The following is a 23740-nucleotide window of genomic DNA, read 5'->3' as shown; positions in this document are numbered from 1 at the left end:
ACAGCCCGTCCCTCTTGATTTCATTCCTGTATTCTTTGACGATGAACGCACCCAAGCTATTTTCAAAATTGTTGCAGAGGTACACCGTGGAGAATTAGTCTGTCCTGGCCTTCAGGTAAAGGGTACAAATGAACAAGAACTGGCAACAGAATTTATTGCTCAAATGAAAATCTCCGTACAAAGTGGAGATTGGAGTCGAATTTTATCTCCAAACCGCCACTTTGTTTGGTAAGATTGTATCCTTTAGCCAAAACACTGCTGATTTGAATTACTGCATTGCTAGCGTCGATGAACACGATGATTATATCTCTTCAGGGCCTGGTCTTGAACAATCAGCCATTACCGAGGTCTTCCGTCGATTTTTTGAGGAACGTGAGCATGAGTTTTGTACTCCACTTTATGGGGAATACACGACGCTCCAATCTGCCGACCTGCAAATATCATCCAATAAGCATGATGAACTGGTTCTGTTTGGGGCTGCAACTGGATTAGCTCTCATTTATGGACACTACCCGGGACACTTGAATCCTCTTCTCCTCATTTATCTCCTCAATGATTGTAACATATCCTGCCTTCATCATGAGTTGGTCTCCTCCTATTTGCCTTCAATCAGTGAGATGCTAGAGCGCTGGTTGAATATTGGGCCGATGGATAGCATTGCGGAATTCAGTTCACACTTTGCCTCATATCACAATATACAGGTGCGACGCTCAGAATCTTCTATTTGTACTCAACTAATGTCTACCATAGCTTGCAGTCTGCATGGACGTTCAGAAGCTGGTCACCACAAGCTTGCATGGGAAATGCTTCATAATGTTGTCATTGGTCCCATAGACATCGATAACGCCTATTTTGCTGCTTTTCTTAAGGGGTTCTTACTTCCTTGTGCTACAGGGATCGATCTTGTTGATGTAAGTCTAAGAAGTACGCCTAGTATCAAGAGTTTAATATTATTTTGCAGATTGTGGCAGCTTCTTTGGGGGACCTGAAGAATTTATTCGAACTGCGGAAATGTCTACAATTCGCGATTTTGCTTCTCTAAACATCAGCATCTCTTGTGATCTCAAGCAGCCATCATTGGATGAACTGGCCCAAGCGCTCAGCGCTGCTGGTCCTCAATTTACTGGGAAGACTTTTCAAGACATTATAGAAGATTTTCTTGCCGGTACTGGAGCACCGTGTCCGGAGCTTTTGGCCAGTATGATGGATAGATTCAGTCCCGAGGTCAAAACCTGCTTATCGGGACTACGGTCTCCAACATTCCGCATGCGCTTAATGTGCTGGGCTGTGACAGGTGCTACCAGGGTATTGCTCGAAGGGGAGCCAATGCAAGTGAGTATCTAATCTTGAAATCAAGTCGACTGATATTTATGCCATTTAAGATCGTTCTAGTTGAAGATGACGATGTACTATATCTCCTAGCGATATTGATGACTCCGATTTATATCTTTTAATGGGATCCTGCTCATTCCGGACCTGTTCCAGGTCGATGAGACTACCAGCCTCATATTTAATCAAGCTGCTCAAAAGTACTTACGATCCAAACGTAGAACTTGGGAACCCTCGGGTTGCAATTCATCATTGGCTTCTTGTGCAGATGTTGGATAATGCTGGTACTTACAATATGGTTTGAAGCTTATGCATTACTTTATACCATTTCATCTACATCTTTGTGTTTAAAGTGGAACAAACGGTTGATTTTGATTTTGTGACCCTCTCCACAATCTCTGTCGGCGTTTTTGCCATTTTTTGTCAATTCAAACTTTATATAAGCTATCTGAGCCTACCACCTTTTTATCGTTGGATTATTTCCATATACACGTGTCTTTTGTGGTATTTAATCTTCTACCCAAACCAAATTCCAAATATCGTTCTCCCCTCACCGAAGAAATGAAACACCCGACCAACTTTGATTCTACCTTGCTTTTTGTTCGCCAGCTTTCATCTACCCTCTATATGCCTCGGGTTGACTCCCAATATGACTGCCAAAGCCACATCTTACATTACGACGTAGAACTGCCTGGCGTGCAACGTCAGCACCTCAAGGTCATCACCGCCTATTCATCCATATTTAAGGAACGGAACCTTGTGGTTTGGGGAATGTCGTTGGCTCCTAATTGGCGCGTTCCAAGAAAGTTTGGCTTGTGCATTCATGAGAATTCTCTGGCTCCGCCAAGACTTAGCCCACCGGTGGACTTGCAACGCAGTTCCAGAGAATTTCATGGGTATATTGCTGCTCCTTATGATACGATGTCAGCACCGTTGCAAGCAACAATGGAAAGGGCTCATGGTGAATTTTATCGCGTTCTACGAATTCCAGCTAAAACGCAGGTAAGTCTATGGCAATAAGTTTATTCTGGCTGCTCAAACACTTTCCTAGTTGTGCGACATTATCGCCGTCTTGTCAAATGGTATACTCTCGTTCACCATTAGATGCGACAAGCCATTGATGCAGGATGAAATTCCGGCAGCGCAGGAAATGGTTGAGGAGACGGTCGAGGTGCATTAAAGCAAAATCTTGTCTCTTCAATTGTTCGCTACCTACCGCTCTACATTTTATCTTTATCGAGGCAATATTGAATGGGCTACCTTTGCTTGCATAATCCGTTTCAATTTCTTTTCACCAATGACAAAAAGATCAAGTTTTAGCAGCAGATTCCGATAGAATGCAGTACATAAGCAAAATACTACAAATATCCTACAACTTACTTCTTTCATATACTCGATCTTTACTGATCTTGCATAGTGCATGTTCCACCATAAATGGATCAAATATAACAGTCTGTTTGACTTTTTGGAACTTCGCATCTTCATCTAGAAACCTATACAAAGCTTTAAAACCCTCTTTGACCTGATTTTCGCTATAAGTATCTGTTGGGACTAGATCCATTTTTTGCAGTCCATGCAGGGCACCTTTAGCGAGAACGTATATGGCATGCGCAACTTCATCCAAGCTTGGCCAAGGGATGCGATGAGCATAAGTAAGGTCGACCGTAAGCAGATATGCTGAAAGATCTCCAAACGAAGGGAAGAGTTTGTTCTTCTTGTCATTCTTAGCATGGACAATAAATTGCCAGATGCTAGTAAATGAGACATTCGGATCTTGCAGCTTTTCCTCCAGTATCTCACTTCCAATCCAGAAGTTTACATCGTTAGAGGAAGTCCGTCCTCTGGTTGTACCGTATGCACAAGGGTTGCATATAAAATTTTCCCCTCGATCTGCATAAAGAGCTTTAAACTGGGACCAGGCTTCAAGGGACTCAAAAAACCCAGTATGTCCAGTTTCTGTAAAGCTTCTGTATTGAAGAGTACGCCGCGGAAGAGTAATGCGCTGAACGTGCCTTCGCGGGAGTGATGTGCGAATAATCCATTTGGACCTGAGACCTGCTTCCGAGAGGATGCAAGCTCCCGGAATGGACAAGATGAATCTGAATTTTCAAGGATCCTACGCTGCTCTAGCTTGAGTTGGTCCATAGATAGCGGTGGAAACTGCATATAAGCCTCGGCGATTTCGAGGAGCCAATCGCGAAAGAAAATGACGCGATTATTTTCTCGAACAGACGTTAAGGATGCGATTGGAGAAATCCGATATGAGATGTTATCGTTTGAAGTTGTATGTAGGAGAAGAGGAGGAGTGGAAGGTGATTCTGCAAATATTGCCGAAGATGGGGAATTAAGGGAGGTCGGAAGACCCATGATTCGGCGATGAGCAGCTTGGAGCAAATCAATAAGCTGTTGAATCTCCAAAGAACGATGACGGCCTAAAATTGGATGGTCAAGAAACATTTGGCCAAGTTTCTTCATGGCAGTTTTTGAAGGATACCCTCGTTTTGAGTGAGCGCTACAGAGGTTACGAGGAGTGCTATATGCAGCCCAGACCTCGTCAAGCAATAAAATGCTCGCAGTAGCACTAGAGTCCATGAGGCTCTTCAGGAACAACGACTGCACATTGTGTTTGTCATCAGATTCTATTGGCAAGCCAAGCCAGTGAAAGATAATGCGCGAACTAAGAAGGCTATTAGCGCTGCGCTGATCATGTTGCCTTCCATGGAAGTTCCACAAATAAGTTCTTGGGGGTTCAATCGTAGGTAGGAAATCCGATGAGTTAAAAAAAACATGCCACGATTCCCACTTTCCACTACCTCTCCGACGGTCTTGATAAGACGGTACCACCAGTGTGACGAGGGATGATCAAGTACATGTTCAATGGACTCCGAAACCCAAGTGTAAAGTCGATAGTGTGAAAGCATAATGGTATAGTGTAATATGTGGGCACCTGCATCATATATCTTGGAGTTTTCGAGGAGTAAATTAATTGAGGGCCAAACATCTACTGCCGCTTTCATTGTTCTGGAGTCGAGAGGAGAACGTTCGAGTGCAACATGAAAGCGATTGATCTTCAAAAATAAGTCTTGAATACTTGGGCCCTGCGTTGCATTCATACTCGATAGGCCCTCATTGAAAAGCTGAATTGTGTAAGTTAAGGATTCTTTTGAGAGTTGCATCAGGAATGGAATGGCTATATACCACTTTAGTAGTCATTGAAGAGGAATGGAACAAGATGGCTTGCCAGTGCTTTTAGTATGAAAAGGCGAGGGATCTGGGAAATGATAATGAGAACCATTTGTGCTCAAGAGAACAAAATTTGGTTACCGCTTGAACGATTCTCTTCATTTGGCGGTTCGCCGTTGCGATTGTTACGAGGCTGCTCATTGTCATCTATGGAGATGTTAGATTACAGATCCCAGATACATATAGTATGCGTAAGTCCCACCAATTGAACCCATATTTACTATCAAGAAAAAGATGAGGCAATAACCCCGCATATCAATGTTTGGTTGAGCTTACCATCTACCGTTTGCGTGAATGCATTAAGCCGATAAGCGGTGTACATATCTCCCATACTGAAGATTTAAATCAGAAAAACTTAGCTTATGAATAATTTATACTTACTCAATCTGGCTTTCGTGTATCCATTCTTTTGTTCCAGGTTTCTTGTCAGCCCACTCAACATAGTATTCGTAGTTACAGCACTTGAAGATCGAGCATTAGGAATAATTCAGAAGAACATGTAAGTACTTACAGCCTTAGTGCAAATGCGGTGTGATATAATATTTCGAAGTTCGTATACCTGGTCCTCCTCCTGCTCTTCTTCGGCTACTTGGCATTCCTGAGCTATTGCTGCAACGCCTATCGATTAGACTCCTTCAGTCGAATTTATTTTCTGACTCATACCATTATCGCAGTTTTTCCTTGAGCCGTTTACTTCTCCGTGTCCCTTATCGTTCACATTTAGATCTCGTTTTGTTTTATTCAAGGTTTGTATGGCCACTTCTGATTGAATTCAATAGCTTGCGGAGCTTTTTGAGCAGCATGTATAATTTCAGCTGGAAAATAGGAGTTAAATGAGTCAATGGCAACGTAGTTGAACCATAAAAACATACAAACTGTTGATTTCGATTTCGATTTTTCGGTTCTTTGATCGGGCCTTCAGCTGATATACTACCTTTCGCTTGTGAGCAGCAGCTTGTGCAGCAGCTGCGCGTGCTGTCCGAGACCGTTTTTTAAAAGTTTGAGGCACCGGTAATTCTGTTGTTATAGATAGAGAAGCAGAGAATTGCACCAAAAGTCAATTTGCTTACGGATGGGAGGAGCTTTGAAGTTACGGAAAGTAGAGGATATCGCTTCAAGCCTCTTGTTACAGTGTTGATACCACCGTTCTCTGGCAGCTTGACGGGGTGAGGAATCTGTGAAGGATGTTAAGATTCTAAGCTCAAGTGATAGTCGTCATCATACCAGCATGGTTAGTTTAGCTCAAGACCATCTGGTGCCAAAGACCAAGGACCAGCAGAGAATGTTATACCATCCCGCTGCATAGACCAGCCTTGACGATAATGATCATATTTCAATACATTTCCACCCATGATCTGCCTCTGATGATATAATGTGTGCAGGAAGAAAGCTCGGGCGAGAAAATCTATTTCAGCTTGAGGAGTCATGATAACTTTTCCATCATCTAGGAAGTTTAGCTCTTTGGGCGAAGCATGAAGCAAATCTGGCCTAAGACTTATAAGTGTAATAGATGATTCATTTAAGTTAGAGCATACTCTTCCTCATCCTCTTCAGCCATCAACCCGTCAGTGCTAGAACAGTACAAGTAAGAGTCTGATAACTTATAGCCAGGGAAAAAACATACTCTTCAGTTGATGGTACATGGACAGTTGCATTTGTCATTTCTGGCGTCAACTGGATTGGCACTCCGTTGGGACCCGCAGCAATATTCATTGTTACTCGGCCATCAAGAATAGCACCTTGAGGATAAAGTACAACTACCCATCGGTAGGCGGAAGGAGGAATCGGAACTCCAACAGGCGCTAATGGAGGCGTACCACCATGAAGACGAAGCCCTGAAAATGTTATAGATTTGATTTTATCAAGTTCGACGTATAGCCCAAACTCGACCAGATGAAATCTCCCTCCCTCCATCCTTCTCCCGTTGGTATATCGGGATAAGCAAACATCGTAGTCCAACCACCTGCAGAGTCGTGTCGGTCAAAGTGTTTGCCACCAAAAAAGGCAAGAGCCTTGATGCAGTTGATAACTGCACAATCAATTGCATGAGGTAGTTAGTTTGAGTATCATACGCAACAACGTACTTAGTCCATCACCATGTACAGGTTGCGAAACATTAAGCTGTAAGCCCTGATAGAGAGCATTGTCATCCGTGCCAATCCGCGGTACATTATTGAGCTCGCAGGCATCTTCTAGAATTTTTGTATTCTGTTGTAGTATACGTCGGAACATATTCACGGCAAGTTTAATGGTTGTCTAATTGGTAACCAACATTGGTATTGCATTGTGAGAATAGATAATCGACAAACCGTCACAAGATTGCGCCGCATTTGGATATGCTCCTCCTCTTCAGTGCTGAGACTTCCCCGTATCTTGCCCCCAACAGAAGGCGTTACCAAGTTCCTGGGCTTTTGGTGACTTATGCCGCAGCTGTAGCAGTGGCCTGAACCGCCCACAGGATTGGCACGTTTACTGCATTTCTCAAATGCAGTACAGCCATTTGTGCAACGTTCGGCTTCAGGACCAAGCGTTTCATCTCGAAGATTCTTGATTAACTTCCCCTCTTCACTCTCTTCATCTCTATAAAGGTTGATAAGCATAGGTAAGATGAACCAGAGGCATGTACTTCACGTACATCTCTCCAACATATACCTCAAACATATCATCCATGCCATCTCCAGACCCCGCAACATCCCGGGTAAAGACTATGTCGCCAACTTCGAGTTTCCCCCACCCTAACAAATGATCAGATAAGACTAGGAGGCAAAGGCCATGGAGCATACCAAGGGCAGGAATACTTGAATTCCGTCCACCAGGAATATTGATTCTAGTTTCTGCATGGTTTAAAGTAGAATTTGAGGAATTGGGCGTCGCCCTTAGGCCAAGGTACGATGAGAATCCGTTTGATGACGTTCTGATTTAAATCTTTGGGGATCCGAGGATGGGATTTTACTTCATATATTGCAGGAAGATACGGGTCTCGAGTACTGGGGAAATCGAGTTTTTTACCATCCTTAATGCACCCAGGGGGAATTGAAAAAGGGGGAGGATCGGATAGGATCGAAGGCTGGTACGAAGAAGGAGAGGCTGGGTTCACCCGAGGACCAGCAGATCTGAGTTTAGAAAGCAGGCCATTGCCAATAGTTTTGGCGTAACGCTTTAAGCCTAAGACTTTTCGACGGTTCATGACGGTAAGAAAACAACGATTCCACAAAACTCCCACCGGTACAAGTTCTCGGAAAGATCCGAGGAAATTGTACCCTGCCCGCAACTTTTCAAGGAATTTGCCGAGCGCCCTTACTCCAGAATCCGCATTAGTAAACATTACGCCAAACCTATGCTCCTCCCAAGTACAAAGGGAACGTTGGACTCCCATTAGAATTGTGGACTTTAGTTAGACCTAGGATATACGAATATCAAATCTCTCTCGGTGGTCCCTGATTTCCTCCATATTCACTTCCTCCCCGAGTTACGATTGTTTGAAAGCTTCTTGAAGGCAAGCAATTTTGGAACTTGTACCGTTCGATTGGTTAACTGCTCCAGATGATATTGATGTAAGACATGAAAATACTAGCAGATCCCAATTTCCATCATACCTCGGGCTTCCACCTGAGCCAAGGATGGTTCAACGACAAACGGTATGGTCCTTGGAGGTACTGGACTACCACCGTACTCTCGCTCCAGCAAGAAGTTCAGTTCTACACCAAACACTGAGGTGATCGCCAATGAGCAACGATAGCACCAGAAAGAAACCACTCTTACCTGCTTTAGGATCCCTGGTAGCGGTGACGGGTTGGTTGTGAATATGGTCCGCGATCTGAGGCTTGGGAGAATTCCCGATGTAAGTGAGCCGCCGTTTTGCCACTATTTTTGAGACCCTGGCAAGAGTATCGATCCACTTGGTTATGTCCCGCTTCGACAGCACTTGCTTTGCTGCAAAAGAGGACCGACAGATAAAAACAGGATAGAGATGCCTGCAACTTGGCGGGTTGCCGAAATCTGAGCGGCGGTACCCAATGTGGCTCCCAATGATTGCGATGGACTGCGACCAGCAGTACTAAAGCTGTCATCAACAACCATGGCGTCAGCGGGCAATTTCGAAGGCTGGCCCATCACGACTCTAAGAATGTCTTTGAAGACTTCTGAGATGCCACTAAAGGTGGCTTGTACCTGGATGAAATGATTAGATAACATAACGGTTGAATAACGCCCCTCACGTCAGGGTTCCCCCATAATGTTTTGAGATGCTTCGTTCTTTCCAATCGCAACGTTTTCTGCCGCCTGTCATCATCTGACAGGAGAGATTTCAGAGTCTGAGAACGGATCCCGGTACCTCGGGTCGGTGGCAGTAATACAGTCCAAGAAGCAACATCGTAAGTTTCGGCGTCAAGGCAGACTAAAGGTTCCAATGAGAGAAGGACGGCGCCTTTTTCCTCTATACTCCACTGAGACTGATCAAGTAATTTGGCAATCAAGGTGATTAACTTGCAAGCTGCCTGTATGACACGTCTATTGCTCTGTATACCGTTCAGAACAAGGACGAACTCAAAAGACAGGCCGACCACAGCAATATCTAAAGCCCTCTTGGCCGCAGGAGCCCTAAGGACTATGGTATTGTCTGAACCTTCCTGCCATGGTGATAGAGCTGATTCGAGGCATTTTAGGAAGAACACCGAGATTTTACGTTCTCTGGACTGCGGCTGCACGAGGTCCGTTTCGGCGGGGATGGGCGCCATGAAAGTGGCATTTCTCAAGTCCGAAGATTCGTTGGGGGATGCAGACTCTGGGCAACTACCATCAAACTTGACAGAGGGTAGCTTGGCATCAGCCAAGTTAAAACCTTTTCTTCGAGCTGCATACGGTACAGGCGAACGTCCTGATTTGCGACTTTCAGGCAAAGCGAAAGAAACGTGCAAACGGAATCGAAAGGGGCAACGGGACCTTGAACATCTAGATCCTTCGCAAGAGTTTCGATTTCGGAAAGAACGCGATGAGAGGTAAGGGAAGATCTGACGAGCGATTGTCGGGCAGAGCCAGTGTTAGCGTAAACGAGCAAGATACTCGCGGTGTGGCAAGCGGCACGACATACTTCCTATTACAGAAATTGAAAAGGTCCTCGAGAGAAGGTACCATTCGGTCCCAAACCAACGGACAAACGGGACGCCGACGCCACCGGCGATATTCTGTGAATTAGTACGGCGAATCGCATGTGTCCATACAGAATCCCAAGTGGAAGCACCTCGGGTAGAGACACTCGTCATGTATCTCGTCTGGATGGTAGTTGGAGGAACGGCAGAGGTGGAGAGTGTTTGAGAAGAGAGAAGACTGGCAGCATTATCGCAATCCGCAGATGCTAGAGCAGCAAGGCATACGAAAGCCCAGCTCTGCACAGTCCCGTCATCATTGGTTACATGATCCAGAAGAGTGCGAATGATATCTGATTGCATAGATTCACGTGGAGTATTCCAATGTCGGTCAATGAAGAACAAGAGTATTTGTAAATTGTAGATGCGCATGGGAGGTTGCTGCACAGATTTTAGCAGGGATGTCACAGGGTTCTCGAGTAGACGAGGGCGTTTGCTCGATTGTGTTGATTGCGGTTGGGTTGACGACACGGGGTTGGATTCGAAGTGTTGATAAAGCTACAATACGAGAGCACAGTTAGACGAGTAGGGGGTATGTCCGCATTCAGCGTACCTTCGCCAAGCAATCAGCTTGCAGCTCTAGCATCGCCCATGTGAGTGCTTGGAAGGGATCAAGTTGAGCACTGGCACGAAAAGTCTTTGCTCTAAAGGCCTTTTGGTAATCGTCCTGAGTGGAGACTTCCAATCGAACAGCACACAAAGAAAGCGGGTCAAGATTCCACCGCTTATCCCCGAAGAAGATAATGACCGCCGTCCTCAGTATCGAGCCTAAAGGTGAAAGAACGTTCGTTGTTGATGAAATGGTTAACGCTGGAATCCATGAGGTTCACAACTAATGTTGGCTTTCCGGAAGGAGTAAATTCAAGCTCAGAGGCGGTTCTCCTTAGGACAGGGGAATGAGAATTATCGACACCGAATGCACTGGAAATGAGTCGCATAAAACTGAAAAGCGACGACATGCTTTTCTTATTGCGATGCTGCTTCTGTGCAACCGAAGTCAGTCTTCGTCCTCCCTTCATCGCTTTGTCCAATTGCTCTTCTCGTTTTTCATTACGAAATTGTTCCTGCGTCTTCTCTTTCTGTAGATGTGCTCGCAAGTTCTTGTCCCGCCGATGTTTGTCCATCTGAATAGCGACAAGTCTTTGAAAGGGCCACGAAATCTTTTTTGACGGTGTCCCGGGAGCGTTCGCAGCAGCGCCCTCCCGATATGCCTCATCCTTGATTCCGCGGATATCAGATTGAATGGAGAAAATTTCGCGTTCAATGTTGTTGAGACATTCGAAGCCTCGTCTGTTGATATCATTCCGATGAGCAAGCCTTTGCGAGAGCAGTGACGGTGCGTTGGATATGAAGTTGCAGAGATTACTGAATCATTACCGACAGCTCAGCAGAAGAATTGAAAGACTGAAAACCAGACTGACCGGCGTTTATCAAAGTTAACGAGATTTTGCCCTTCTTCATTATGAGATTCAACAAGATCGGGCATGGCAATAACGTCCAGAATCCGCTCTATCAGCCAGCCCATGTCCACAGTTAAGGGATCTCTAGATGCGACAGATTGAGTTTTGGGTCGTGCAAGCAGCTGAGAAATTGTGTCGTAATTGCAACATTGACTAGCAGAAACATTCTGCCATGCTCGGTGGTGCATTCTGCATTCAGGACTCAGGATGGCGGATGTCACCGCTGCTTCTACGAAAGACCGAACACAGGGCTGCTCATAGACAGAATTGGGTGAAGAACTCTCCGCATTACGCAGCCGAGCGACTTCAATGACTTGCAGTAAAAACTCTATTCGCATTTGACGTGCGCGGAGACCTATACGGGGAGCGACAATTTTCGAAATCAGCCATTTCCGTATGATTGAGTGTGCTCGAATGCAGCTTCGAATACCAGGGGGAAGAAGACGGTACAAGCTTTCAGGTGAAAGTTCGGATATGAGAGAGGATGGCTCTACGTCCTGAATATGGCTGTGAATAGTTTGTATCTCGATATACTCATCCAGTGACGACGCCTCTCGCGGTGGGAACCATCCAGTTCGATCAGTACCTTGCACCTCCAGAGGTCGGATGTGATGTAAAGGTCCTAAAAGAAAAAGATCACCAGTTGATTGGTGGCAAGGCAGGGGAATGGTACTAAGAATGCTTACTTCTTCTGTTACATTGTTGAAGGCCGCAAATGCCATCCCGTCGATATTGTCAACAAACTCCTTGGGGCTCATGCGATCCATATCCGGAGGCTATCTAGTGCTTAAGTTCCGTACGCGAGACTCGGTCGTGGTTACCGCGTTTCGAGAAACAGTTTGGGTTGGAGAAGTCGATGGCCTCATTGTCTGAGATAGCAGAAGTTGTTCAAGGGCTTGCCGTGATTCGGTCATGTTATCCCAAGCTTGGGTTCTCGAAGGTGGCGGCGGAAGAATGAATGATGTGATCACTAGAACTGGCAAAAAAGGCTCGAAGTGCTTGAAGGAGCTGAGAGTCATCCAATACATCTTGAGCTCCGCCACCCTTCGTCAACCAGAGTTTCATGGCGTCGAGAACCTGTGATTTCGATGATATGGCAGCAAGATATTGATCAGGTAACGGAGGTGACCCTGCCGGCTGGCTTTTGATGTAAATTTTGCGCAACAGCTAGAGGGATATGTGAGCATAACGCACTATTTGTTTAAACGCAAAGGACACACCTCGAAAAATATAAGTGGCGTCACAAAACTACGAAAAACATTCCACCACACTCTGGTAAATTCTTTGTGGTCCAGCAACAGTTCTCGTGTCATTCCGACCCGCAATGACATTTCACCATTGTCATCCGCGACAGATACCGAAACATTATGAAGTCCATGAACGAGAACATCAACAAGACGATCCAACGTGCCCGCCTGAACGAGAACCCGTAAGGGAGGTTCCGAAGAATTTTCAGCCAGCGTTAAAGGCTGACGCTGCGACAATGATGGGAGCGAGCTACGACGAGCGACGCTACTCTTTCTCTCTAGATTAGCGGAGGACCCAGGCTTGACTCGGATGGAGGGCGTCCGACCGATAGGTTTATCAGATTTACCATCTAGTAAAGACGAAGGGTCGATGTCAGAACTTGGAGGTCGAGACCTCACGAGAGATGAGGGTCGAGAGCCCGTAGAGGAAGAGTCAGTGATAGGGTTTTGTACCACCAACAGAAGGTCCCCATCATGGACTGGAATTGTCATTCCTCCTTGGTTCAAAATACCGAAAGCACCGTCACTGGCAGGTACCGATGTTCGGCCCTCAGGTCGCAAATGTCCGTCAACAGCGCGGAGATGCTGAAAGTCGTTAGAGTCGCTATCCACGCGCCCGCGAAAGAATTGTGATCGGTCAAGTAAGGTAATGGTAGGTAGAGGCTCTGGAAAAAGGAGTGGAAGGAGTGGTGCAGTTGAAAAAGGCTGACCATTAGACTTAGCCCAATAGAAAGGTTCATATAGCCCTTTCCGTCGAGGTTCAGCTGCAAGCGATAACGAGCTTGCCTCGTTTTTGTGTGAAAGAGAAAGGAAGGAATCTAATGGGCACTCCAACCAACCAATCTAATACACAATATGCGAGTTCACTGCTATCAAATTTATTTAATAGCAAGGGGTAGCGTTGGCAAAGGTTCCGCAAAGCTTTGAGAGCTAAGTACGAAGCTTTGATCAATCAATTTGAATCGTTCTAAGGATTCGATATATTCCTTTGATCAAGGTAGATTCAGCACAATTTGTGCTTTGGTTTGTATTGATTTGGGTATATCAAGAATTGGGGGTTTGAATCAAAGTAAATTAAAACCGAAACACACAGACCCCTACAGAGGGCTAGAACTATGTGCTGGCACAACCACACAGCGTGATTTGCCCTTAAGACCAACGACTGATCCTAAGTTCGAAGAATACCCAACAACTGGATAGACTTCTCGCAGTCACAAGGAGCAGAACACGACGTTCCTATACTCACAAGTGCCGGGCCCGAATGGCTGCTAGCGAAGAGGTTTCAGTCTGGCGGGAGTGTGTCTTTCCTTTTTACGGATTAGCACTGCAACGTCGTCCCAAAATCACTTGTATTCCAAATACATCGGATCGCTATTTATACCTACAGAATATAGAGTCGCATAGTACAATTAATTTAATACAATAAACGTTCGGAACCGCAAGGAAACTTCTACACTCAGTCAGATACCATTTAATTTGAATCTACATGTCCTTATTTGGTCCATATTGGTTCCAAGATTCTAGTATACCTCCAAACATAGGTAGGTACTTCAATATTCATTTAATTTAATTGTTTTTAGAGAATGACTCGAATGGTGTTCAACTGTCATTGCGGTTCAACACTTACTTTGATCGTTTGTCACCTCGTCCGGAGGCAAATCAGCTCTCCTCGATTCTAATCCCATCAATCTGATCCATCTGGATTAAACTAATTGCTTCTCTCTTTCAATAGACACCCATTGTGCCTATACTCAATCAAGGGAGTTACACATAGTATTCATTTAATTGCATTCTTCAATATTTTCTACGTCAGGACTCTTTGACATTCATTTGATATGTCTTCGGAGCCTCGCAGTACTTCGATCATTCTTCTAGTCATTTTCCTCAACCATGCAACTTGATTGGTCTATTAGACTAAATCGCAGTCCTTTAGATTAATGCATGATCTTGTTCTAGAAGGAGTATTTGATAATTCCTGAGTTCTAGAAAGTCATTTCGAGTCAATCCTCGGTTCATGGTCACTTGAGTAAGTTCTTCCAAACTCCTGCCAGTGTAAGGTCCAATAAGAATACCCTTGGTATGTCATACGTGAATGGTCATCCTTCGGATGTAGTCCGAGTCTGGTATAATCCTGCTTGACAAACAGGTAGACTGCTATCCGTAGGTAGTATCGGGGATGGGTAAACTAACCAACTTGTGGTAGTATGGGTATATGGTCCCTTCAACTTATTAGACTGATTCAGTATTGACTTTGACTGTCAATCTGGGTCTCAATTACAGTCCTCTTGATACAAATCTATACGTGAAAATGTCACAATTCACAGCATAGACGTCTAGCCAAAATTTAGGCGTGTCAGCGATAACGAGATGAACTGCTCAACCCTTAGTGACTAGTCAATTCACAATCTAAAGTGCTGTGTGTGCTTATTGCATACCTGTGAAACTTTATTCCTAGGCCACTAGAGGCCCCGCCGTCAGCGACAATGTCCTTCCAATATGAAACGAGCTTTTGGACTTCTTCGTTACTTCCCTCCTCCAAAATTGTTGTCTTTCTTGGACATAAAGAGACTGAGGTTCGAAAGCCCTCGAATAACATGCGCACCCTATCCAGCGTCGCCAACATCAGAACGTCACCAGTCGGTCCCGGTACCGAAGCTTGTGACAAATGCTCCCTAATTATACTCCTCATATTTCCTCCCCAAGGCGTTATTCTAGGTTCCCTAATTCCGTTTACGGGATCGCCATCCTTGACAGGTTGAACCCAAGATTCCACAGTTGCTATTGCCACTGGATTAACACGCTTCCAAGCCTTTTCCAGTCGAGCGACAGGAGCAGCACATATTGCGTGAAGGATAGCTCTCCACGAGCACTCATCCCCGTTCAGTCGACAAAGCTCGCCAATCTTGATCCAGGCTGATATGACTTCCGAACGCGAATGCGTACGGGACGTAGGTCCCCGGTCTTCAGATCTTCGGCTCGGTGAAGATAATTGAGCGCCCCGTAGGGTAGCGTAACCTGTTGAAGTATCTGCCCCAAGGATTTGCACCAATAGCAGTTTTGTAAGCCAATGAGGATGGTCGTCTGAACCGAATAAAGAAGTGGCAGATAATGATGATAATGGTTGTTGCGTCGACCACGGGTGCGATTCCGATCCTTCCGGCCCAAGTACAAAGTTAGCTGTGAGATTTTCCGGTAGTTGTTGTAAAACAGCGAGATGAAAGACAGTCAGACTGCGTGCTATGGTGTTGGGGTCAATCAGGAGAAGTACATCTCTTGATAGGCCTTCACGATCAAGTGCAGAAGCCCAGGGAGTCCTGTTGACAGTGGGGCTTGAAGGTGTGCCAAACGGTGTCGAAAGAGAAAGAGCCCCAGGCGTGGTCGGGTCGAAGTAAGAGTTGCCGGATCCTGGCTGAGGCGTGGCAGTAGCTTCGCGTCCGTTCTCAATTAAGGCATTCACTAATGACATGTTACTGCTCTCTCCCGGTCTCGGCGAGAACATGCCTATATTCGGAGACGCAACGGGGGTGGGGTTGTATAAGGCTTGTGTGGACGTCGACCTTGGTAGAGGCATGGCTGGGGGTGGGACGGTGATAGCTTCAGGAGCAATTTCCGCTTTCCATTCTGGCCAATCAGGGAATTCTAGTGGCCGCCCGTGGTATCGAAGATACTCTGCTGCTAACCACACCACTCTTTGCTTCTCTGCCGATTTTTTCTCCTCTTCCGCGCCGCTGACGAGAAACTCGCAACACCTCATCAGCTCCGTTTCGAACTTCGTCTGATCCACCAAGTGAGGCATGCAGAGAAGGATGGAAGCCGCGAAATCTTTCCATTGCTCCATCGATCCTATCTTAGCCTTCCCAATTCCACTGCTAATTTCCGCGGCGGTGACCTCCCCTTCCACTAGTCCGAAGAAAGTAGTGCCAAAGACGGCCTCATGTGTCAGTGCCTCAAATGTTCCCTTCTCAATTATCCCCTCGGCATCCTTTGACAAATCGGGATGAGTTCGTCGACCCCAGAACGCTCTTTTTTTCCTCTGCGCAATGGAATTTTCCTGTCTCGTCGGCCGCATATCCATTCGGGTATTCGTGGCCGTCGCAGACGCAAAAGGATCATCTTCAAGCTCGCCCTCTACTCCTCCAATGTTACCAATTTCGTCCTCATCCTGCTGATTAACAGGTACTAGCTCTGTAGGAAATAGCTCTTTAATTGCTGCTGCCCTATCAGACGGAGGTTTATAGAAATACAATTTGGACCCCTTGAGCTCCAGTTTGAAGGGCTTCCACGCCTTCGCTGTTCCAAGTTGGTGCGGACTTGCGGTACCGTCGGCAAACTTGTTGATGAAGCCGCTATGGTATACGATTTGGGAGGCCCGTTTGGGTGAGCTGGACTCTGAGGACTCGTTGAAAGGTTCAACGATATTGGGTGGAGCTAGAAGAGTAGTAGATCGATGAACTGGCTGCGAAGTGCTCGAGGAAGAAGATGAGTCGGGAAGAAGAGTTCGACTACTAGAGCTGAAAGGAAAAGCGCCCCGTGTAGGGACAGGTGGTGTTGACGTTCCTTCCATCTCTGAACCTGCGGAACCCTTCCGCTTGGGACTGGGAGGCATGAAACGAGGCGCGGAAAGCTTGGACGCGAGCTTGGGCGTAAATGAATATGAGCGTGTGTGGACGTGGGTGGGCGATGGAGCAGGCTTGTGTGCAGCTTCGTCAATGACAGGTGCTGATATTGAGATGGACACTGTTGGAGTAGCTGAAGATGGTGTATTGATTCTCGGCAGTGATGGAAACGGCTGTACGCCAGTACCATGGCTTAAACTGCGTTCGAAGAAAGGCGGAGCCGAAGGAGGACCGCCTGGAGATAATGGACTAGTATTGCTATTACTCCGATTGCGATATTGGGCAATCTTTTCCTCCATAGCAGGAGAAACATCCGCCGAAAGCTTGCTAAGATCATCTGCTGATTTCGACCATGCTCGTCGAGAGATTGCTCGGAGGTCACCGAGTCCATATGTTGACCGAAGTGGACTGGAAGGACTGGAGGGCTGACTGGAATTGAAACCGATGGATGAAAGGTCTAGAGAATTCGGATTTCGTGAGGTCAGTTCCATTACGGATCTAAAGGCCATTCAGTATCTACAAGAAGCAAAAATGAGATGTGAAAGCTCACCTAGCCCCCAGAGCAGCACTATGTGAGTCCAGAATCGGCCTAGGGTCAGTAGAACATGATATCTTGTGTTTTCTTCCCAAAGAACTGCTCGTTCTGGGTTCTGAAGCAGCAGCAACGGTGCTGATCTTTGGATTGGATGCACTCCTGCCAAACCATCTTGCCGGTTTCGAGAGAAAGTTCGTGAATCAATTCGAAGGTGAAGTGGAATGAGGAAAACCTAACGGGGCTGTAGGTTGGCCGCTGGAGGTCGTAGTAATATCCTGAGGGCTCAATATATTTGCAGTCAAAGTCTCACGCCTTGGAGCCATATTACGGATGTGTTACAACTTTTCTTCGCATCTCTGGCAGAAATCGCGATTCAACGTTAGTTCTAAAGAAAGGTAGGTAAGCAAAGTAAATAATGACCGGTAAGGCTTACAGTATACCAAGGAAAATAAGGCAGATGCTTGGTTAGCTTTCTAAATACAGCAGGCTGCTGTAGTTGCTCATGAGCGTCAAGAGTCAAAACGTGTCCAATGAGCAAAGTTGTTTGACCCCTATGATTTGATTTGATGGGAACGAATTGCTTCCTCACCTCCATCGCATCGCGTCGCAAACCCGATTTTCAGTTTATGATACCAATGCCCAATCTTTCAGCTGCTCAGAACCTCTTCTCCCTTTCGGATCTTTCATTGAGCTGCTTGCACAATGAAGCTCGTGAATCTGCTCTCAAGGCAATCAAGGAGGATTATAAAGGCATACGAAGGACAAATGTTGTCATTGCAGCTCATGTAGAACAAAAAATCCTCCTTCCTTCCCATCTGTCTCCCCACGCAGGCCCCCACGTGCGTGAAATGCATACCCTTGCACACGCCCAGCTTCTAGTTATCAAAGTTTGACCCTGGAGAGTTTGGCACAGGCCTTTGTCGTCAGCATAGACTTCGTTGATAGGTTTGAATCTCTATATAGCTCTTTACTAACATAAATCTGTGTGGGCAGTGAACTGTCACAGTTTATTTCTCCATGCTTCAATAGACAGAGTATATGGCATTGTTGAAACAACCAAAACATCAGAAGTTTGGGGTAAAAAGCCACTCCGGGGCGACATCTTACTCGATGCAGACTAAACATTGAGTAAAGTCCTGTACTAGTCAATTAATATGGCCTGCAATAAATGAAACGATATAGCAGACCCTGCTAACAAGGATGGTACATATATACCTAAATTATATAGATATATGATCATCAGCTCGTACCATGAATGCAGATGAATAAAATAATGAAGTCATAGTGGATATGTACAGTCAGTGAAAATATATGATATGGCGTATAAGTGTTCTAGAAATGGGAAGATATTCCAAATGATAATGTGTAACAACCTAACGATGTTTTGGGATAGTAAAATGGATACAAGAAGCCATATGCCAGTAGAGCCAAAGGTTTTGAATGTAAAGATTAAAAGTGACCGGATTATAGCTTATTTTGAGAGCTTCATTCTCATTGTTCATTTGCTCTCCAACATGGTAGGGAAAGAGAGGACACTCGCGGAGCATGTGCCTGGCATTTGGTTTTGAAATATGTTGCTTTGGCCCTTCCCGGTATAGAAATTTCTACGGGATATACATAAAAGGGAAACAAATGGTGCCGTGACTTGGATCATCTTACCCACAACGCTCAATGCCACTCACATATTTTCAACAGCTATATGAAGAATCATGGGTTCAAACAGATGATGGAATAGATGAAGAAGCCCAAGATCCTCAGGTAAAGGATCATTTTCTGCCAAAGGTTATGCTAAACCGTCAATACTTTAGTTCTCCCGCGAAATACACAAAACCTTGAGGACAAAGTTTCTTTGGCATTTTGTACCAACTTACTTGACGGTCCAGGGGACCCAATATGAACAAGCATTTCTTATCTATGCTTCTGCCATATGGGCCTCACACTGGCCAGAAGATGTTACATATGGGGAGAAATCTCTGCTCCAACGGACTGCACTTATGAAACGGGTAGTCTATCCGCCAGAGTTCAGCAGTGGTAATTTGGATATCGAAGACTTGGAGCTGCACCTTGGCATCGATGAATATGAGGCCCAAGCAATCAAGAAAACCGGAATAGCCCAGGCAACGCTATATACTTTCTTTTCTGCACGTCTACCATATACTACTTTCTTCATATTTGAGCTTACTTATCTGTTACAGGATAATATTCAAAGTTATCAGCAAACCCTGCGTGAGTACACCAATGATGAAGCTGGCAAAATGTGGTATCAAATGTTCAAGGTAAGTCAAATTTTACATCGTACCATAATCCAATGCCACTAATCATGGGTAACAGTCTATCCGTAAATTTCTCTCTCAAGCAGTAGTTGATTTTGGTCCATACATTTCATTATATGGTCTGCCTGCTTCAGATTGGAAACGGTCACTGAATGAAGCAGTCACGTTCTGGGATCTTCACAACCATCTTCCAGCATCGTTTCTCAAAGAATTTTCATGGCCTCGTTACCGCTATCTTATCAGGCCTCCTGAGAATGAACGCCACCGATTGCTTGCTTGGGAATACCCTTGCGAAGGTCCTGACCAGGAGATTATGGTGATTCCTCCGCCTTGGTTGCCACTTAACTTGTAGATGTTTCTCCCTGAGGTGCAATTCTTATAGACGTTTGTATATATGAATAACTTGCTCGAGAAATATGGAATCGACGTTACGGTTTGATTGGAGTTCGGAAATTTCCGTATAAGTTGGTTTTGTATCGCAAACTTAATCGGCAATTGCCATCCGATGGGCAGTACGTTTTTACGACGGAGAAAAGGGAAGGCCCTTGCAAAGGTTTTGAAGTAGCGAAATGGATATGGTATGCTTATATAGATGGTGGTTAATGGATAGCAAAGCGCACTAGTAGCAATTAAAAGGAATATAGTACGTTCATAAAGATGGTGGTCAACCGATAGACAATGAGCCCTGAAGGAGCAAAATCTATGGGAACGCTGCAAGGGAGTGAAGGGTAAAAGCAATAGCTAAACGATTGGCAATGACAAGTTGGACTAATGTTAGAATGATGTGTGCAAATGACTACTTAGGAAGAGGTATGAGATTGGGTATAATCCGCGGCATGCTTGTTTTTATGACCTTTGCTGAAATTTTAGAAGCAATTTGTTCTTCATCGGAGTTTTGGATACAGTATAGTGGAGTTATCCCATTGGTGAAGTAGCCTGGGGCAACGAACAGATACTGGATACCCTTCCAGGCTTCATAAGGATTATGCTTGTCGAACCGAACGAGTCCTGTTAAATGTAAACGGTAAGCTCAAACTGCATGAAGATCTTAACGGAAAGCTTCACCAGTTGCCGTTCTACCATTTGTGCTAACAGCTGGACTATCGGGATTCCACTGAAAGTTAAAAGCGTAATGCTCAGCTTGCTCAAAGATGCGAGCCGTCGCCTCAAATGTGCCCACATTCCAACCGAGACGATGGAGGAGGATGGACGTTAAATTCTCAACAGGGCCATTTCCATCATTGTACCGGATCTCATAAAGATTCAGTTTCAAACCGGCCGTATAACCCACAATCTGCTTCAAGAAGTCGCGTGTGTTAGCCCACTGGAAGTACATCTGCGCAGTAGCAGCTCGCGAACGGCCACGATCTTTAGTATGATACATAGCAGATGATCGATTATAGCCATTCGTCTCGCAGTAATGATTGAAGTCCAGCGCCTTTGTCGTCACCTCTGGTCCTTTCTTCAGTCTAACAATTGGTAAATTGCTTTGGACTTCTTGAGAGAATGGATCGTCGCTACCAAAAGAGGTCGGAACGATGTATTGACCAGATAGAGACAAGTATAGCGACTCCGGAGAAGGATTTGGCGGCACTGGAATAGTGGACGTGAAACCGCTGGGAGTAGTTGCAGCAGGAGCAGCGGAAGCAACCAAAGCAGTTGCCGTTGGAGGAGTACCTGAAGCAGGAATGCTGGGCATCGAAACCGCTGGCATTGGGACTTTAAGGTGGTTGGTCAAACTTCACATCGGTCAAACAAGGTCGACGTACTGGGCATGGTCCCATAGTTTGATCGATAGGAGGTGCTCAAGTATGGGTGGAAGCGACCAATATGGTGACTGGTACGTTGCGCTCCAGAGGCAGCAGCTAGTAGAATTTTATGAGCACATTTACAACCATATTCAATACCGTTCTCACCAAGAAAGCTAGTCTCATTATTCAAGAAGTCTTGCCGCAAAGATTCAGTACTGACACGTTCAGAAGTCAGTGAACGCTTACTATTGCTAGGATATTCACCATTAGGGCCTGCACCTGCGCCATTGCTTGGAGCGATGAATGGAGCATCCTCGTGGTGAAATACGACGTCCGGAATACTAGCTAAAATGTTGATTGGATATATGCATTAGCATCCTCCTAAATCAATCTGGAATTGATACTCACCACTCAAGGAAGGGTTGATCTGCAACGATGTGAGGTTTGGGACTGCATCAAAACCGTCACCGCTATTTCCAAGCCCAAGCTCGACGTTCCCCCGGTCTTGCCAAACAAATCCGCCCTCACCTAAATCAAATAACAGTATTAATACTAAATTATTGCAAGCGGGAGATCAGTCTAGTTACGTTGACAGGGCGCATTGGGAAAAGCCATAGGATAACTGCAACCAAAATTAATGGGAGTAGTCATTGATGGGCCATAGTCGGGAGGCCGGAGCATTTGCATTATGGAGCCGTAAGGATTATCCTCATTTGACGGACCAGTAAAGTCCATCGGTGGTTGCTGCAGCTTGAAATCAAGAAAGGAAAAAGAATGGAAAGTGAAAGAGAACGAATAGAAGCAAAATTGCCTACTAAAACAGAGAGGGCCCACCAATCCAAACAAATACACATTCACTTATGACTTTACATCGATCGGAAAAGCATGATGACTATAAATGGCTATTATTGATTATTTACTTTTTTAGCAGAATGTGCCTAGCACGAGCGGCAATTTACCGTCAGAACTTTTTGTTTGAAACTATGCGGATTTACGTTCTTCTGCAGGTTTGGATTTGGGTAATCCTGTCTTTGATATCATTGGTGGTCGCTCCAGATGTCACAACAACCAGCAGTGCTCCATCTTTAAGCCTTCTGGAAGCATTCCGAGCTCACTATGCACAATTTGAAGCCGTTGTGGGTCAAGTTCATGCTGAGCCAACAGATCCTTTCCTGTTGCAGCTCCTGGGAGAGGACCTCAATCAATTTTCTCAACTTGCGCAAGAGGTAACTGTTCAGTTTCCCTCTTGTTCTATGTCCAATATAACGTAACTCCAGCATGCCGCTATATTTGAACCCGAAGAAGCGCAAATTCTACAAAGTAGCCTTCAGGTTATGATTTTGGATATCCGAGCATTATATGAACAGTGCATAGAATTGTCACACAATGGAAGACCAGAAGTCGTATTTACTGAATATACTGGACGACCTGGGCGCCCTCGCACTGTAATCAATCCAGACTTCCTTCGTTTTGCTCACAACCACCGTACCATAACAGGGCTGAGCCACTTTCTTGATGTTCCCCGACCAACTGTTCGACGTCGTCTTTTGGAGTGTGGTATTGCTACTCCGGGGATTGGTCCATTCAATTTCCCCCCAAGAGGCATTCATGAACTCCAATCAAGTGAATCCGACAATGTACTTGATGTTGATACTCTACCACCCTCCCAATTACCAGACGATGTTCAAGCAGAGGCTGCAGCAATCCCATCTTCGTCTTCCTCTGGTTACATAACACATATTTCAAATGAGCAGCTGGACTCTCTACTAGGACGGTTGCGCATTCATTTTCACCGAGCAGGCATTAGAATGCTTGATGGAATGCTTCGCCGCTTGAATATTATGGTTCCTTTTGAACGCATTCGTCAATCCCTTGTCCGAATTGATCCTATTCACCGGGTCTTTGACCGCATTCGTATCCGCCGTCGAGGTTATTCTGTCCCAGGACCGAATTCTCTATGGCACCATGATGGTCATCACCGTGAGCATTTCCCTTGTCCTTCATAAGCTGCCAATAACAAGTACCCATTGTGATACAGGACTTATTCGCTGGGGGATTGTTATCCATGGTTTTATAGATGGATATTCACGGCTGATAACAGGACTGCGGGCTAGTAATAATAACCGCGGACAGACTGTTCTC

General features: G+C 45.4%; 7 protein-coding genes across 7 annotated transcripts; 3 read left to right on the top strand and 4 right to left on the bottom strand.

The window, feature by feature from the left end:
* Positions 1 to 163: 163 nt before the first annotated feature.
* Positions 164 to 2509, top strand: C8R40DRAFT_1169640 (uncharacterized protein; the record flags this gene model as incomplete). The annotated part of the gene is made up of 5 exons (XM_046231405.1): positions 164 to 228; positions 284 to 924; positions 962 to 1332; positions 1939 to 2331; positions 2381 to 2509. 5 exons carry the CDS (start codon positions 164 to 166, stop codon positions 2507 to 2509), a joined length of 1599 nt encoding a protein of 532 aa, XP_046087624.1.
* Positions 2510 to 2698: 189 nt separating this feature from the next.
* Positions 2699 to 3921, bottom strand: C8R40DRAFT_1169639 (uncharacterized protein; the record flags this gene model as incomplete). The annotated part of the gene is made up of 2 exons (XM_046231404.1): positions 2699 to 3080; positions 3149 to 3921. 2 exons carry the CDS (start codon positions 3919 to 3921, stop codon positions 2699 to 2701), a joined length of 1155 nt encoding a protein of 384 aa, XP_046087623.1.
* Positions 3922 to 4538: 617 nt separating this feature from the next.
* Positions 4539 to 7759, bottom strand: C8R40DRAFT_1169638 (uncharacterized protein; the record flags this gene model as incomplete). Its single annotated transcript, XM_046231403.1, has 17 exons — positions 4539 to 4600; positions 4654 to 4719; positions 4775 to 4792; positions 4849 to 4904; positions 4954 to 5033; positions 5084 to 5190; positions 5449 to 5589; positions 5643 to 5747; positions 5822 to 6060; positions 6108 to 6143; positions 6197 to 6407; positions 6458 to 6601; positions 6657 to 6828; positions 6882 to 7152; positions 7208 to 7307; positions 7356 to 7486; positions 7548 to 7759. The coding sequence occupies 17 exons, from the start codon at positions 7757 to 7759 to the stop codon at positions 4539 to 4541; spliced, it is 2151 nt and encodes a 716-aa protein (XP_046087622.1).
* Positions 7760 to 8142: 383 nt separating this feature from the next.
* On the bottom strand, positions 8143 to 17960 carry C8R40DRAFT_1100469 (uncharacterized protein; the record flags this gene model as incomplete). The annotated part of the gene is made up of 18 exons (XM_046227898.1): positions 17590 to 17960; positions 17391 to 17537; positions 17351 to 17366; positions 17138 to 17326; positions 17093 to 17113; positions 17055 to 17059; positions 16838 to 17018; positions 16781 to 16810; positions 16735 to 16753; positions 14859 to 16713; positions 12397 to 13204; positions 12148 to 12343; positions 11977 to 12101; positions 11863 to 11952; positions 11138 to 11769; positions 10465 to 11081; positions 8335 to 8505; positions 8143 to 8282 (listed from the first exon to the last, which is right to left on the bottom strand). The coding sequence occupies exons 2-18, from the start codon at positions 17528 to 17530 to the stop codon at positions 8143 to 8145; spliced, it is 5235 nt and encodes a 1744-aa protein (XP_046087621.1). The 5' UTR covers positions 17531 to 17537; positions 17590 to 17960.
* Positions 17873 to 18773, top strand: C8R40DRAFT_1100464 (uncharacterized protein). Its single transcript, XM_046227897.1, has 3 exons — positions 17873 to 17969; positions 18019 to 18038; positions 18089 to 18773. Exon 3 carries the CDS (start codon positions 18141 to 18143, stop codon positions 18465 to 18467), a length of 327 nt encoding a protein of 108 aa, XP_046087620.1. The 5' UTR covers positions 17873 to 17969; positions 18019 to 18038; positions 18089 to 18140; the 3' UTR covers positions 18468 to 18773.
* A 472-nt stretch (positions 18774 to 19245) lies between these two features.
* Positions 19246 to 20199, top strand: C8R40DRAFT_1068821 (uncharacterized protein; the record flags this gene model as incomplete). The annotated part of the gene is made up of 3 exons (XM_046226038.1): positions 19246 to 19332; positions 19383 to 19850; positions 19906 to 20199. 3 exons carry the CDS (start codon positions 19246 to 19248, stop codon positions 20197 to 20199), a joined length of 849 nt encoding a protein of 282 aa, XP_046087619.1.
* A 104-nt stretch (positions 20200 to 20303) lies between these two features.
* On the bottom strand, positions 20304 to 22833 carry C8R40DRAFT_145772 (uncharacterized protein). The gene is made up of 8 exons (XM_046234163.1): positions 22558 to 22833; positions 22186 to 22500; positions 22007 to 22126; positions 21863 to 21943; positions 21764 to 21793; positions 21617 to 21712; positions 20913 to 21566; positions 20304 to 20855 (listed from the first exon to the last, which is right to left on the bottom strand). The coding sequence occupies exons 2-8, from the start codon at positions 22331 to 22333 to the stop codon at positions 20644 to 20646; spliced, it is 1341 nt and encodes a 446-aa protein (XP_046087618.1). The 5' UTR covers positions 22334 to 22500; positions 22558 to 22833; the 3' UTR covers positions 20304 to 20643.
* Between the last annotated feature and the right edge of the window lie 907 nt (positions 22834 to 23740).

This window comes from Lentinula edodes, assembly GCF_021015755.1.
Source record: "Lentinula edodes strain Le(Bin) 0899 ss11 chromosome Unknown C8R40scaffold_13, whole genome shotgun sequence".
In the NCBI taxonomy this organism is placed as follows: domain Eukaryota; kingdom Fungi; phylum Basidiomycota; class Agaricomycetes; order Agaricales; family Omphalotaceae; genus Lentinula; species Lentinula edodes.
The sequence above is the reverse complement of the archived record's forward strand: the minus strand, read 5'-3'. Positions and strand labels throughout refer to the sequence as shown.

Coding starts and splice junctions, on each gene's coding strand:
- C8R40DRAFT_1100464 (XM_046227897.1), top strand. CDS start 18,141: ATGGGAACGAATTGCTTCCTCACCTCCATCGCATCGCGTCGCAAACCC.
- C8R40DRAFT_145772 (XM_046234163.1), bottom strand. CDS start 22,333: ATGGACTTTACTGGTCCGTCAAATGAGGATAATCCTTACGGCTCCATA. Junction 21,944..22,006: donor GATCAACCCTTCCTTGAGTG/GTGAGTATCAAT, acceptor TCAACATTTTAG/CTAGTATTCCGGACGTCGTA. Junction 21,567..21,616: donor AAACTATGGGACCATGCCCA/GTACGTCGACCT, acceptor ACCACCTTAAAG/TCCCAATGCCAGCGGTTTCG.